This window comes from Salmo salar, chromosome ssa01 (assembly GCF_905237065.1).
Source record: "Salmo salar chromosome ssa01, Ssal_v3.1, whole genome shotgun sequence".
Taxonomy (NCBI): domain Eukaryota; kingdom Metazoa; phylum Chordata; class Actinopteri; order Salmoniformes; family Salmonidae; genus Salmo; species Salmo salar.
Window position 1 is genome coordinate 51539883 of NC_059442.1, and position 16175 is coordinate 51556057.

At 41.8% G+C, this 16175-nt stretch overlaps 1 protein-coding gene across 2 annotated transcripts; it reads left to right on the plus strand.

Annotated features, from left to right (window-relative positions):
• The first annotated feature begins 11491 nt into the window (after window positions 1-11491).
• Window positions 11492-14476, plus strand: phs (Pterin-4-alpha-carbinolamine dehydratase). Of its 2 annotated transcripts, none has more exon segments than NM_001146554.1 (4): window positions 11492-11552; window positions 13017-13148; window positions 13459-13539; window positions 13768-14475. In NM_001146554.1, coding segments are annotated over 4 exon segments (309 nt in total). In that variant the 5' UTR covers window positions 11492-11549; the 3' UTR covers window positions 13861-14475.
• The last annotated feature ends 1699 nt before the right edge of the window (window positions 14477-16175 follow it).

Sequence of the window (16175 nt, forward strand, 5' to 3'; positions counted from 1 at the left end):
TTGACTGGAGTCTGGAGGCTTTCAGTCATTTCAAATGCCTCTCAAACGTCATAGAATAAGTTGATGAAAACATTTCAATGCATTTGGTAAATCTAAGCTAGATGAGTTTTGATTCCAAAGGACAATGCATTCTTTAAGATGAGTGATGTTTTGCATGTATAAACATAATGTATTGTATAGAAAACATAGTAGGTTTAAAGATCCAATGCAACTTTGTTTTATCTCAATATCAAAAACACAGGGAAATCACATTTTTGACTGCACTTTCCCTTTAAATCCTAACTTGAGATTTGCATTGCAATAAGTGAATATGAATATTATTACTAACATCCATTGCATATTGTGGGCCTTTGCAGCAAATGGTCTTGATAAGCTTTGTCATACAGCACCTCCTGTAAACAGAAAACAAGGAGCATTTAGACAGTCTTCTGTAAAATGAATAAAATACAGTACCTGTTCTGGTTAGGGAGCAATGACACATAGGCAAGCAATGAGTGTCAGCAACTGTCACGCCCTGACCTGAGAGAGACGTTTTTCTCTGTTTGGTTCGGTCAGGGTGTGACATAGGGTGGGCATTCTATGTGTCATATTTCTATGTTTTATTTTTTCTTTGATTGGCCTAGTATGGTTTCCAATCAGAGGCAGCTATGTATCATTGTCTCTGATTGGGAATCATACTTAGGCAGCCCTTTTTCCCTCCTCCTGTGTGGGATCTTGTTTTTGTCAGCTCAGTAAGCATGCAGAACGTGACGTTCGTTTTTTCCCTTTGTTTGTTATTTTGTTTGAGTGTTCTGAGTTATAGGTTCAGGTTTGCGGCCGGGAGTCCGCACCTTTGGGGGGGGGGTACTGTCACGCCCTGACCTGAGAGAGCTGTTTTTCTCTGTTTGGTTAGGTCAGGGTGTGACATGGGGTGGGCATTCTATGTGTCGTTGTCTCTGATTGGGAATCATACTTAGGCAGCCCTTTTTCCCTCCTTCAGTGTGGGATCTTGTTTTTGTCAGCTCAGTAAGCCTGCAGAAAGTGACGTTAGTTTTTTCTTTGTCTGTTATTTTGTTTGTGTTCTGAGTTACAATAAATATGAGCACTTTCCACGCTACACCTTGGTCTACTCCTTTTGACGATCGTCACAGCAACACAATCAAAAAGGTAAGCGTCTGCCTGTGCAGATGGGAAGCGGAGAATGGACCTCCCTTGTAAATTTGGAAGATGTAAAAAAACATATTTTTAAATCATCCTAAAAAAAACTATGAATGATGAATACATAAAGTTTAAAAGACCCAAAGCCTTTCCAACTGAACAGAGAAACCAGACAACAACTTCCTAGGTTACATCACAGCCCTGTCTGGATGTCCATGTCAGGAGTGTTATATACCTCTCTATCAAACCAGGATCTGACTACCACTTCCAGGCCAGCTCAAATGATTTTCTCCCTATCGTCTGTTTCTAGGCTCCCCAGTGGCGTTCTGTCACCCAACCAGTGTCACAGGGGGTCCCTCGAGGGAGAAACACAGCCCTAATATGAAACACTAGACCAATCCATCACAGAGCAGTCAATCTAGGTAATCTGAGCTTTAAGGCATCCAAAAATGAACATTCTCTTAGGCTACTTTGTAACAGAACAAGGTAACAAAGATGGATTGAATGGAGTGGAATGTCATCAATGATACAGAATGCTTTTGGGGATCACTATATACCTATGTGCAGTAGACTAATATGTGTCAGCGGCAAGGCACAGACAGAATAGTGATGTTGCTTTCTTGGATAGGTTTCAAATCTTAATCATGTAATCTGTGAAATCCTATGAATCACCTACAGATACTTTTGTATCAGCAACACAAATCTACAATTACTACACTGGTTTATTATGACTACTGTCTTGTTTAGTAAGAAACAGTGAAGTTTAAACCACTGCATTAATGAACACTTTAATGTGCTATTGTCACGTGTACTCCCTCTCCGGGCCTCTAGAGGCCTCAAAGCAGAGGGGACAGGAAACACGGTGCTCTCTGTCTGTCGTAGAGTGGAAAAACAATGAGTGGCCATTTCATCTTTGGTTGAATAGACACTATGACATCCACTCCGAACAAAGAATATGCACTAGATCACTTCTGAAAAAGTACAACCTCTCTGTCAGTCACTCATTAAAAACCCATATTACTCACAAAACATGGGGGGGTAAATGTGGGTATGGTGCGTTGGCCCTAGTTCCTTATCCTGATATGGAAGGAAATTGTGTCTTTGCGAAAGTAATTTAAACCCTTTACATATGTAGAGTCATCTTTATTGTCAGCTAAATAGCTTACAGAATCTGGATACATTTAAACTCAAAAATGGTATTGGACATGGAAATTAGATCCTAAAATGACTTTGTCATGTATATTAGTTTAATTAATACTGAATAATCATCACTGTATTACAAACCACTCTGGAAGCATTGTGGCTTACATTAACCAAGTAGGTGACTTGTGGTCTGCGCGGCCCACGCTTGGATTGCGTCCTACCTGACAGGTCGCTCCTACCAGGTGGCGTGGCGAGAATCTGTCTCCGCACCATGCGCTCTCACCACTGGTGTCCCCCAGGGCTCTGTTCTAGGCCCTCTCCTATTCTCGCTATACACCAAGTCACTTGGCTCTGTCATATCCTCACATGGTCTCTCCTATCATTGCTATGCAGACGACACACAATTAATCTTCTCCTTTCCCCCTTCTGATAACCAGGCGGCGAATCGCATCTCTGCATGTCTGTCAGACATATCAGTGTGGATGACGGATCACCACCTCAAGCTGAACCTTCCTCCCGGGGAAGGACTGCCCGTTCCATGATCTCGCCATCACGGTTGACAACTCCCTTGTGTCCTCCTCCCAGAGTGCTAAGAACCTTGGCGTGATCCTGGACAACACCCTGTCGTTCTCCACTAACATCAAGGCGGTGACCCGATCCTGTAGGTTCATGCTCTACAACATTCGCAGAGTACGACCCTGCCTCACACAGGAAGCGGCGCAGGTCCTAATCCAGGCACTTGTCATCTCCCGTCTGGATTACTGCAACTCGCTGTTGGCTGGGCTCCCTGCCTGTGCCATTAAACCCCTACAACTCATCCAGAACGCCGCAGCCCGTCTGGTGTTCAACCTTCCCAAGTTCTCTCACGTCACCCCGCTCCTCCGCTCTCTCCACTGGCTTCCAGTTGAAGCTCGCATCCGCTACAAGACCATGGTGATTGCCTACGGAGCTGTGAAGGGAACGGCACCTCCATACCTTCAGGCTCTGATCAGGCCCTACACCCAAACAAGGGCACTGCGTTCATCCACCTCTGGCCTGCTGGCCCCCTACCTCTGAGGAAGCACAGTTCCCGCTCAGCCCAGTCAAAACTGTTCGCTGCTCTGGCACCCCAATGGTGGAACAAGCTCCCTCACGACGCCAGGACAGCGGAGTCAATCACCACCTTCCGGAGACACCTGAAACCCCACCTCTTTAAGGAATACCTAGGATAGGATAAAGTAATCCTTCTACCCCCCCTTAAAAGATTTAGATGCACTATTGTAAAGTGGTTGTTCCACTGGATATCATAAGGTGAATGCACCAATTTGTAAGTCGCTCTGGATAAGAGCGTCTGCTAAATGACTTAAATGTAATGTAAATGTAAATGTAATGGTCTGAGGTACTGTATGTGCAACACAAGTCTCCTAGCAACCAATTCCATGAGCTCCTCCTTAAATGTCAATGTTTTGTTAAATCATTTTAGTATATGTGAACAGTTTATTTTAGTGTATTGTTGTGTTCTGCACATCTAGAAGAATTGGAAGAAACTTTTCTTTTGTGGAAACAGTTTGGAGAGACGTTGAGAGATTGATCGACTTGGTTCTTGCATGGCTCATCTACCGAATCATCAGGCAACACAAGGAAGGAATGGGAATGGGGACTGTAAACCCAACAAGGACAACAACAAGAATTAGGACATAGATAAACAAACACAAAACCAACAGAGGGCGAAAGAGGAAGGATTTCTGAGGGATCTCTGGAAGATAGTTCAGACAAACAAACAAACAAACAAACAAAAGAGCACTTGGAAAGGAGGTGGGAACATTCTGAATATTGAGAGAGTATCTTATGTGTAATGTGTTTTTTCATTGAAAAACACATTTAATATATTTATTTGTATTATTCCTAAAAAGTGCATTTATCTATAGGCACATTATTTAAATAAGGGCTTTCATCAATAGGCACATGGACATCATTCTAAGCAGAGTGCATTGTTTAAATAGGTCACCATGGAGATGAAGATGGATGTATTCTCTAAGCATTTTTTGCAGAGACCTTGCCATCACATATCCTGAAAATGTTACAAGTGAGTCAGGAAAAACGAAATTCTAAAAAAATTGCTAATAGAATCCCCAGAGACTCTGAGGGCAGACTTCATCCTAAAACAGCTCTCCACAAGACCAACAAACTTAAAATGTCAGAAAACAGATCAATGAGGCAACCGTACATTGATACCACCTCCAAAATGTAACATTAATACTTATAATAATGACACTGTGATGGTTCAAGGTTCGGGGGCCAGTCTGGATAAATGTTTCCACTATTATGAGCAAATAAAACCTCTTGTTGCTCAACTTAAAACCTCTCCACTGTCCACTACCTACAACATCCTCCACTCCTTCTGTGCCCCAGTATGTAGTCCCCAGTGTCCCACTCCCTTCCTTGCCCACAGCAGACACAGTCCTGGGCATGTGTCTCTCACATGTGACACCTGCAGTAGCACAGCATCTTATAGCCACCAGCCAGATGGAGGACCTGCAGATGGAGCTACATGAGCTAAGGCAGGAATTTCTCCGCCACCACCATCCACTCTACAAAGAGTCACCCCAAAAAACAGGACCAAGCCAACAGTTAAATCAGAACACACCAACCAACCCAACCAACCAATGCGCCAACCCAGCTGACCCCCTCCATCCCCATCTCACGGCCCGTAATTCCTCCCATCACTCCACAGACCTGACGAGAAACCAGACATTATATTAATGACGGACTGCAATGGAAAGTTTATATTAGAGAATAAACTTTTCTCTAATAAAAAGGTGGCAAAGTTATGGTGAACCACAACAGAGTGCTATGGAGCTCTTGACTGTAGCCCAGCTTGTCTCCCTTAGCCATATCATAATTCACACGGGGACCAATGACCTGCATGCCCAACAGGAGAGGGTGACCACATCACTAAGGGGACTGATAGAGAGAGCCTCCGCCATCATTCCCCTTGCTAAGATTGTAGTATCTACCCTTCTCCAGAAGTGAGATGTCCACCCTGCCACCATCCAGAGGGTAAATGCCAGCCTCTCTCGGGACTGTGTCCTATGGCCCAACGTACACCTGGCCTTTCTGGTTGCATTGTATTCATATTTTGATGTGTGTCATTTATGTAATTCAGGGTTCATGTAAAAGAGACGGTCTCAGTATGACTTCCTGATTATAATTTTTTTAAATTAAATAAATACAAGTATAATACAGTACTAATAACAGAGAGTGGACTTGCATGTCCACTGTAATATTCATGGATTTTATACATTTTATAGCCCAGAACATAGTGTCTATAATACTGTAATGTGCTCACTAACTCCAAACTAATTTCCCAGAGTAAACCATTTCTGTACACAGCATTCATAGAAATTAATTTATATTATGTTTTTGCTTCCTCCTGACCTTTTTTGATTTATTGACATTTGTCAATAAAACTCATGAATGCAACTGTTCATGTCAAATTGTTTTGTATTCTACTTGCAGCCCTGGTGGTCCTGAAATAAAATAGTAAAACACTTAATTGTGAGGCTAAATATAAGGGCTGGACATGCAGATAAATGAAAGTCAGATAAATGAAAATACTATTTTTGCGGGGGTTTCGAGACTGATAGGGTTAAAGTTAACTTTTAAATTGCAAAGGCTAACTCTAACCTGCTCTTGTGCCTTTAGCTTCTGCTGATGACCAGCCCATTACTTAAAGCTGTGAGGGCCCTATGGGGCCTGACTATAATCACCAGACAGTGAAGCTAATGGAAGCTCATAATATTGTGGGGGGTGCTGTCACACTAGCCATATATCTGCCAGATAATGGCTACTTGGCCTTAAAAGTCTGATCTACAACATAATCTGAAATATTGTTAAGTAGAGTGTACATTATGGAGAGACGCTTTCAAAATCCCATTACGGCTTAATCCCTCCACGCTCCCTAATGTATAACCCACAATCCCTTTCCTGTGCAGAGCACCATCCAAAACAAACAGAAAAGCTTTTCTTTTATCCGCTTCAAGAAAGACTGTCTTATCTAATCGATACACATCTTGTCCCGTGAGAGGAGAGAGAATTACTTCTCAATAGGAGTGTACAACACGGCTCCTCTTTGCTGACTCAATTAGGAACTGTGAGGATCAAAGTCTCAGGCTTAGCCTTACTCCTAGAAGGATTCACAAGTACTTTAGTACTGTCTACTTTCACTTTTGTTGGCATTTGCCATTATAAACTGTTATCATCCACTGTACTAAATAATTGTGATGTCACAAAAACTACATAAAACGTACATAAAAGTCCATATCTTAAATCATCTTGTCCAGTTGATTGGACATTTTCAGTAAAATGATTTATCTATAGTTAAAAAATTATCCAAAGTTAAAAATAAAGGATGCCGTTCTAAATATTTTTTTTCAAAATGACAGGAAATGGTTTTTGTTTACACACGCAAATAAGTGATACTTGGACTGACATGCTCAGTATGGTAGCAGGTGACATTGATGGGAGACTACGCCTGTATCAACAACAATGCACTCAATAGGGGGAAGACACAAAAGCAACGAACGACAAGCTCATCATTACGTTTTTTTCAGTGATCATCAAAAAGCATGCATTTGTTTGTCCTTTGCATCTGTCACACATTCACTCGACATTGCTGCAGTACACATTAGTATGAATTTCCCTTAGTGGTAAATGGTCCTTTCCACACCATCCCCTCTGAAGGGTCCTCACAGGAATCAATGTAGCTCGTGGGGGACACCTAGCGTCCATAAGCCAGTAGTGCAGCCTTCAGCTGTACCCTATATGTCTCCAGTTTCACCCGCCCCCCAAAAAATGTGCATTACAAGCTCCTATTGATCGACTGGGGGATGACATACTAGCTATCACTTGGATTTTTTTTTTTTTTTAGGGGGGAAAGGAAATCGATAGTGGCTCACTCTGGTTAGGGACCTCAGCATTGATCTATAGGAAGTCCAAGACTAGACCTCAACTGAAGAGGAGAAGATAAACCTGCCTTGTCCTGTGAAACCAGATCCCTTGGAGCATGTTTAAGGGTGACCCCCAAATGTCAATGCTCTTCCATGATGTCTTGTAACGCTCTGATTGTTTATAAATACAGCCACTGCCGTAACATGCCTTCTGAGGTTTCCACCGGTATCTTCGCAGGCTTAATGGCTCTTTCCATCATTATTGGAGTGTCAGCTCCTATTAACCCCAAAAAGGGCCTCTGATCAATACGTGGCGAGGTAGTTTCAGCAGAAGCATCAGTCAGGCTCAGAAAGCAGGTCAGGATTACACTCCCACCCCAGTAAATAATCTCATGGATTGCAAATGCAATCATCAGAATGCCAAAGCAGTATATTCTGCTCTGTGTCAAGATCTGGGAAGGTTACAGATCTGCAGCCAATCCACTGAGAGAGGAGAGAGGACTCTAATTATCAAAAACACAAGGAACTAGAATGTGTAATGATTTACTTACAAATCATTATGTTATCTGGAATGTTCAGTATACTAATTCAAGTCTATGTATACCATGTTTTAAGTCATGTATGTCGCTCATTGATGGCACAACGCCTACGGCAGTTGATATGTATTGCTTATGTAGATGTTATGCCAGTCTTATGTTTAATTATGTGCTCAATATCTGAGCATTGTTACACCTGTGAACGAAGCTAAAATATGAAACTTGTCTTTTTGCATTTTTACATAATGATATTGTTACCTCTCTGTAAATCTCTAGTTGATCATTTGACCCTATTCAACCTTGTAGAATTTATAGACAGACACTGTACCTTGTAACAGTAATCAGAGATGTCGTGGACATCAACTTCGGTTGGTAGCAGGTTATGGACCGTAAGCTATGCCTGGTCCATTTTCAATGCTGGCAGTCCTAAAAACAATGAATTTATAAAAATATGAATACAGTCATTTACAATTACATTAAAAGCTTTATCTGAATCATAAAGATAAAGCAGGCTTAAAACACTGTAAATAGCATGCCTATATAATGAAGATGACCATGCAGTAAATTAAGTGAAATTAGTCATAACTGACAACAAATGATAGTTTGCAAATTCTCTTTCCTCTTTTAAACTATATTCAATGTCAAATCTACACATTTCATTGTACTTTAAGATATGGCAAAGCTGTGACACATTTAAAAAGTTGGTTAAAAAGTGGTACAGTAAATACAGAAAAGTAAACTGACACATAATTTTATGCTGCCTTGAAAAAAATGATCTAATATGTAAAAACTCATTTTGGTTACAGTTGATAAAGTGAAGCCACGGTACTGTATATACAGTCACGTGGATTGAATTGGCTGTTCCACTATGCATACACAGTCTTATACATTCTCTGTTGGACATCAAAATAAGACCACCTCTAGCGCCCTTACCCCTGAATGAGAACACTCACCTGAATACGACTTTGCATTATGCTTTCCTTCATTTAGCTTGATTGTAAGGAGCAAAAAATAGCATCTGTGTTAGAATTCTTCTGGGCTCCATTTCCTACTACAAAACAATTCCACTGCCACTAATCTTTATGACAGCCAGATACAAATTGTGTTTAAAGGGCAGTATGCATGCATGCGTGTAGAGTAGTTCCTCTCATTTGACTTGGAGTGTCTTTGGGTTCAGATTGAGAGGATAAGACAACATAAACAGTCACATAAGGAGTTATATGTGTGCTTATAATGTACACTGCTCAAAAAAATAAAGGGAACACTTAAACAACACAATGTAACTCCAAGTCAATCACACTTCTGTGAAATCAAACTGTCCACTTAGGAAGCAACACTGATTGACAATAAATTGCACATGCTGTTGTGCAAATGGAATAGACAACAGGTGGAAATTATAGGCAATTAGCAAGACACCCCCAATAAAGGAGTGGTTCTGCAGGTGGGGACCACAGACCACTTCTCAGTTCCTATGCTTCCTGGCTGATGTTTTGGTCACTTTTGAATGCTGGCGGTGCTTTCACTCTAGAGGTAGCATGAGACGGAGTCTACAACCCACACAAGTGGCTCAGGTAGTGCAGCTCATCCAGGATGACACATCAATGCGAGCAGTGGCAAGAAGGTTTGCTGTGCCTGTCAGCGTAGTGTCCAGAGCATGGAGGCGCTACCAGGAGACAGGCCAGTACATCAGGAGACGTGGAGGAGGCCGTAGGAGGGCAACAACCCAGCAGCAGGACCGCTACCTCCGCCTTTGTGCAAGGAGGAGCAGGAGAAGCACTGCCAGAGCCCTGCAAAATGACCTCCAGCAGGCCACAAATGTGCATGTGTCTGCTCAAACGGTCAGAAACAGACTCCATGAGGATGGTATGAGGGCCCGACGTCCACAGGTGGGGGTTGTGCTTACAGCCCATCACCGTGCAGGACGTTTGGCATTTGCCAGAGAACACCAAGATTGGCAAATTCGCCACTGGCGCCCTGTGCTCTTCACAGATGAAAGCAGGTTCACACTGAGCACGTGACAGACGTGACAGAGTCTGGAGACGCCGTGGAGAACATTCTGCTGCCTGTAACATCCTCCAGCATGACCGGTTTGGCGGTGGGTCAGTCATGGTGTGGGGTGGCATTTCTTTGGGGGGCCGCACAGCCCTCCATGTGCTCGCCAGAGGTAGCCTGACTGCCATTAGGTACCGAGATGAGATCCTCAGACCCCTTGTGAGACCATATGCTGGTGCAGTTGGCCCTAGGTTCCTCCTAATGCAAGACAATGCTAGACCTCATGTGGCTGGAGTGTGTCAGCAGTTCCTGCAAGAGGAAGGCATTGATGCTATGGACTGGCCCGCCCTTTCCCCAGACCTGAATCCAATTGAGCACATCTGGGACATCATGTCTCGCTCCATCCACCAACGCCACGTTGCACCACAGACTGTCCAGGAGTTGGCGGATGCTTTAGTCCAGGTCTGGGAGGAGATCCCTCAGGAGACCATCCGCCACCTCATCAGGAGCATGCCCAGGCGTTGTAGGGAGGTCATACAGGCACGTGGAGGCCACACACACTACTGAGCCTCATTTTGACTTGTTTTAAGGACATTACATCAAAGTTGGATCAGCCTGTAGTGTGGTTTTCCACTTTAATTTTGAGTGTGACTCCAAATCCAGACCTCCATGGGTTGAGAAATTGGATTTACATTGATTATTTTTGTGTGATTTTGTTGTCAGCACATTCAACTATGTAAAGAAAAAAGTATTTAATAAGATTATTTATTTCATTCAGATCTAGGATGTGTTGTTTAAGTGTTCCCTTTATTTTTTTGAGTAGTATATTATGAAGGGGGTATTCATAGTACATGTTACCTAAATGTTTTACCCACACATTTTAAATCCCATGCAATATGAACATGAATGTGTGCATGGATATTTTGGTATTGTGATTCTATCGGTGTACCATCCCAGGGTCTGTCTTACAGCAAAGGATATACAGATGAGAGGGAGCCACATTCTAAGGTGATATCATTTGGGGGGAAAGAAGAGAGCTCAAACAACCCTCTATCAGTACAACAACCCCCATTACTCATCTACCTCAAGTTCCAGCCACTCAATGTATGCACATGGACAAATCCTTTGCAGTGCAAATCAAACCAAACCCCTGAAGCAGCGTATTCATTTCCCACACTCATTCAGCCATTTATTATCACTTGTCACATCCTCTCCCTCGGTTCATTTCATTAACCAGTTAATTTCCCTGAGAGCTCCCTGTGAGGGCTGAGTTCACAGGGGTCATCTCACAGTAGGGCAACTCATTAAACTTTGACCTGCATTGGACCATGACAGTTGGGACAGAGGTAACCGTCGACTCGCTCAGACATATGGGTCTTCATTTAGCCAAGTCTACGTCTCCATCACAGTAAACCATTGAACGTTATTAACCTACACTCACGTGAATGACACCAATCAGTGATTTTTGTTGACAGCGAGTGCTGTTGTGTATATGAGAACATAATGTGTGCTCATCCTTTCACAAAGAAAACAATCCCACATGGATGCTCTTTCCAATTTTCCCTCATAAAGACTGGCTAGCGAAATGACGTCGTGACGGGCAACGGCAGAGGATTTATGATGATTGCCATGCTGAAGACAAGCTGGGCAGTATAACCAGAAGAGGGCATTTCTCTTCAGGCTTCTGCATGGACAGCTAAAACAGGACCCCCGCTTGCATTCCAGCTGCTAGCTACCATAGCAGATTGACTCACTGCAAGTGAAACGAGCAGAAGCCGAGTCCTCTGTCTCTCTGAGAACAGCCAAAAAAACCATGGTGAGTGAATTGCATCAACGTTATCCGAGGGCGCTGCTTATAGCCAAGTGCCAACTGTATTCTGGCTGACACACTGTATTGTTATGTTGCTGTGTTGTCTTCAATAGATACTGAAGATGAAGCAATATGAGGTTTTTACTGTTGATTTGATCGTGCCAAATAGAATATTTGACGAACAGAATACTAACTCAATATTATAACATGGTGGCACCTAAAGTGTATACATTGTTTTGCAATAAAACATTATTGTCCTGACACAGTCTCTATGCAGCCAATCATTGAATGAGGTTGAAGCCTCAGGTTATTGTATGCCTGTGCTCAATGTGCTGTCCCCAAAATCTGTCAGCGTTTCTCAGAACAGATGAGCCTGTTGCTAAGATACCTGTTGACTTCGTTCCACTTTATCAGCAGTATCGACTACTTCATTGTGACATATGTTTGCTTTGTGTCCATGTTGGCTCAACATGTGTCCATGTTGGTTCATTTGGGGGCATTGACAAATCCTCTAAAAATACCCCCCTTCATTCATTCAGTTGCATGCCTTTTAATCTATAACAGAAATTAGTTGAAGATGAGTGATCTGCTTATTATTGCACTCCATAGCCTGTGCCTTTTCCGTTCACAACTGCAGCTGACATAAGCCTCCTTTTTGACTTACCTTTCAGAATTGACTGAGTTTAAAGCGCATGTGATACCACATCATGTGTAAAGCGCTGTGGAATTCCCATAGACTTAGACATTGCATCATTATATCTGTCCCATTATGGTGTCTGAGAGCATGGGCAGCGCCTTTGATGCTATCTCAATTTTGAAGTAGCCCATTTTCTTCTACTACTTCTATGAGTTGGCAAACAAACTGAAAGCGTGCACACTGCCAGCTAGAGTGTGTTGTTTGAACAGGTATAAAGACAAGGTTGGTGATTTACTGCCATCTGCAGTTATGGAATGTTTCATCACAAGTATAATTCATTGGCTGATCCCTCCTGGTGACCTGGATGGAATTGTGTGATCCTTCCTTATCCCATAGGAAGTCCCACCCAGTTGACTACATCAAAATGGTGAAAGTCCTCGACCCATGCTAAAATGGACTTTTGGGCACATGAGTCCTCTATCTCTATGGGAAATCTATTGAAGCGATATGGAGAAAGCAATGAAGCCTCCCCCATTTTGAAAACCAGGGTGTTTGCAGTTAGGGTGAACGGTTCAGAATGTTGCAGAAATAAATTGTATTAATAAAGCTGACACAATTCCCAATTCTACATAACAGGTAATTGTACATGTCTTGTTCTACAAAACACATTTTCTATCTGAACGTTCTGTAACATTGCACCCTTTTGAACAGGCCTCAGGAATGCTATGCTAACACTCTATTGATTCCAGATGGTCTTCTTTGTAACCAATCACAGTTTACATTTGTGCAACTGCCCCCTTTACATTGGAATCCGGTTTGCTTTGCTCTTCCAGGCCAGTAAAATCCAGGGTTTGAGTGAGGAGGAGAGGGACCACTTACTCCCCCTGCTACGGAACGCCCAATGGGTGGAGGTTGTGGGAAGGGACGCCATCTACAAAGAATTCATCTTCAAAGACTTTAACCAGGTCAGAAAGGCTTGGACAATATACTCAAACTAGGGCTCAAGGCCCATATAAAGTGTCTGTTTATCTAACATCGGGTCCTCTCTGTCCATGCTATCTTATTCATGATGTTCTAAAAGTCCAAACTGATCCTAGATCAGCACTCCTACTCTGAGATACTTTTTGAATACAGGCACAGATTATTTTCTGACAATGTGACATCACGTGACCAAACAAAATAAGAAACTTGCTAATAAATGGCTGTGGGCTATACAATGCATATTACTTGACTGACAATAAGGATTTGGAATTATAATCTGCTACTTTATCACAGGCCTTTGGCTTCATGTCCAGGGTGGCACTACAAGCTGAGAAGATGGACCATCACCCTGAGTGGTTTAACGTGTACAACAAGGTATTTCAATAAGCCCCTGCCCAAGGCCCACTGCCTGGGGTAAAATAGATATAGACAAACCTGTTAGCATCACTAGTTGTAAAAGGTATGTTGTGACTTGACTTTTTATTTAGTTGTTCCTCTGTATGTCTCATTCTCACCCATTCCTGTCATTCTGGTTTCCATTTACCATGTCTTTCCTGCGGTCTCTCATCCTTATCCTCACTCCATCTTCTCCTTTTCCTCCAGGTCCAAATCACACTCAGCACACATGACTGTGGGGGCCTCTCTCAGAGAGACATCACTTTGGCTACCTTCGTTGACCAAGCATCGGTCCTCTAAACAATTCGTGTCCTGCTGCCATTTCAGCTTGTCATTTCAATTAGACATTTAGTAGACGCTCTTATCCAGAGCGACTTACAGTAGTGAATGCATACATTTCATTATTTTATTTTTTATTCGTACTGGCGGAACCCAGAGCAGAGCCTGCCTATTCATCGCTCTCCATACGTTCATTCAGATGACTAACCTTTAACAGGAAATTATCAAACAGGAAATTGCATCACAGAATCCCAATTAATATTTAATGTTTACAGGTCACTTAATTCCCAAACATTTTGCTGGTGTGGTGTTTATTGCTAAACTGATGAAGCCAAATATACCTTTAAAAAATTGCTTTGGTGGAAAGTGGATTTATTAGCAACCAGTGATTAGCTAGTAAAAATACCATATACTGTATATCAAACATTCCTCTGTCTCCAGCTGAGCGGAATCAGGTAATTTAAAATCAAGTGTCTAATGTACATATTACTCTAGCTCGGACTCTCAACCTTTGAAATCTATTCGCTCATTCCAACATATTTGCTATATAAAACACTGATTTGTCTGTCTAGTCTGTGTCTGAAACGGTTGTCCTCTGTAATGTTTTGTAAGTGACAAATAGTTGTTTGAATAACCAGTAAGTGTCTGTTTATTCATTTGTCCAAAGTGTAGCCTGCAGACAAATGGGGGTCAGCCTCAATATTTCACCCCTCCTAGAAATCATATTATAAACAAGGTTATCACATTGAATGAATTTCTCTAAAAACAACAAATGGAACAGCTGTTGTAGGTTTATTGAAAATGTTATGGTGCTCAGCTTCCTGTGTGCTGAAAGTATTTTGGAATCAATTGTTGCGCTGAAAGGAGTGTAACCATGGCCAACAAATTCTTTACAAAGGGTTTTTCTCTGGAATAATGAAGGGTAGCAAGAAACTACACAATAGTACAAATAGCTACAAATTCATGCCACTATTTTTGGATTTTCAAAAACATTTAATGATATTAAAATGTACATGTACAGTATAAATTAACTGGACCTCACTGAACTTGATGTTGCAAAGCCAAATCCCTAAGGCTGATCGATACATAAATACAATCTACATTGAGATTCTGTACATTGGCATTACCCAACAGCCCTCATTAATCTGGCTTCTGAAGGCATACAGGTGAATGTGATTTATTGCTGTGAAGATTATGCCCTTAGACAACAGAAGGCATGAGCTTTACCCTACCTCCTTGAGGGCAAGGCGCTTCGTTAAGATTTACACTGTACGTTTGTACATTTTACAGATTCTTACTGTACAATTTAGACTATGGTGAGGTAAGCAGCAATTTCTCAGGTACTAACACAATGTACATTAAATTACCTTTATGTTTCTATTGCAATTGAATATCATCCTGGCTATTAAAATGTCAACATATTAGTGGTTATTTCCACATTGATTGCTCCACCTAAAAAATAGAAACTACCCATGGTTAGATCTTTGACAATTTTGTTCAGTGGTACTGTATATTTTCAGGTAATCCAGCCTTTGTTCTCAACTCGTCTGAGGGCCACCCCGTCTATTGGTTTTCATAGTTGCTATATAAATCAAGCATTGATTTTGAGCTAGAAAACCAATCAAAGAACAAACTAGACACCGCAGCCTTCGAGGACCATGATTGACCCACAAATTAGTATTTACCCAAAACCACAATCGTTGTAGATAAATCACAGTGATTAATAAGAATAAAACACAGTGGTCGCACAGACAATGCTTAAGAATTATACAACAGGACTGGGCTAAAAGGCAATGGTATGATTTAAAAGCCATCGCATCATCATAACACTGATATCAGATTATTTCCCTTCTTATGACTCCAGAAGGTAAAACCAACGACACAAACCACGTTTCTATCCCCAGTTTTGTGAGTAAAGTAAAAGTATAAAAAAACTAAGTTTCGGTACAATTTTATAAATACGACAGATCATTTGTTCGTTCGGCATGTTGTGATATTTTTGTGTCTGTAAAATGTATGACGAGAGAAACGGCGGTGGAAACGCCTTTATGCGCCAAGTAGAAATATAATAACCATCACATCGAAGTAACTTGGAGTCACGCGATGATAGTGTGTGGTCCTCCCACTACGACTTGGAAAACCATCCCGTTTATTCAATTACAGATTAAATAAATGGTGATGAACATCACAGCGTGGTGAAAGTGCACGGTGATCTTGATGCTCCTTTCCATTAAAATGTCGATGGTCATAGTCTGGTAACATGATAATCGATGCTTGACAAATAAAACATTTCATGCATAATATCGTCATGTAGACTAGGCTACCCGCACTTGATC

Bases quoted from the DNA above. Each gene is read 5' to 3' on its own strand.
- phs (XM_045722133.1), top strand. From the start codon at position 13,471: ATGTCCAGGGTGGCACTACAAGCTGAGAAGATGGACCATCACCCTGAG. The intron at 13,540-13,767 runs GTATTTCAATAA...CTTTTCCTCCAG, and splicing joins GGTTTAACGTGTACAACAAG to GTCCAAATCACACTCAGCAC.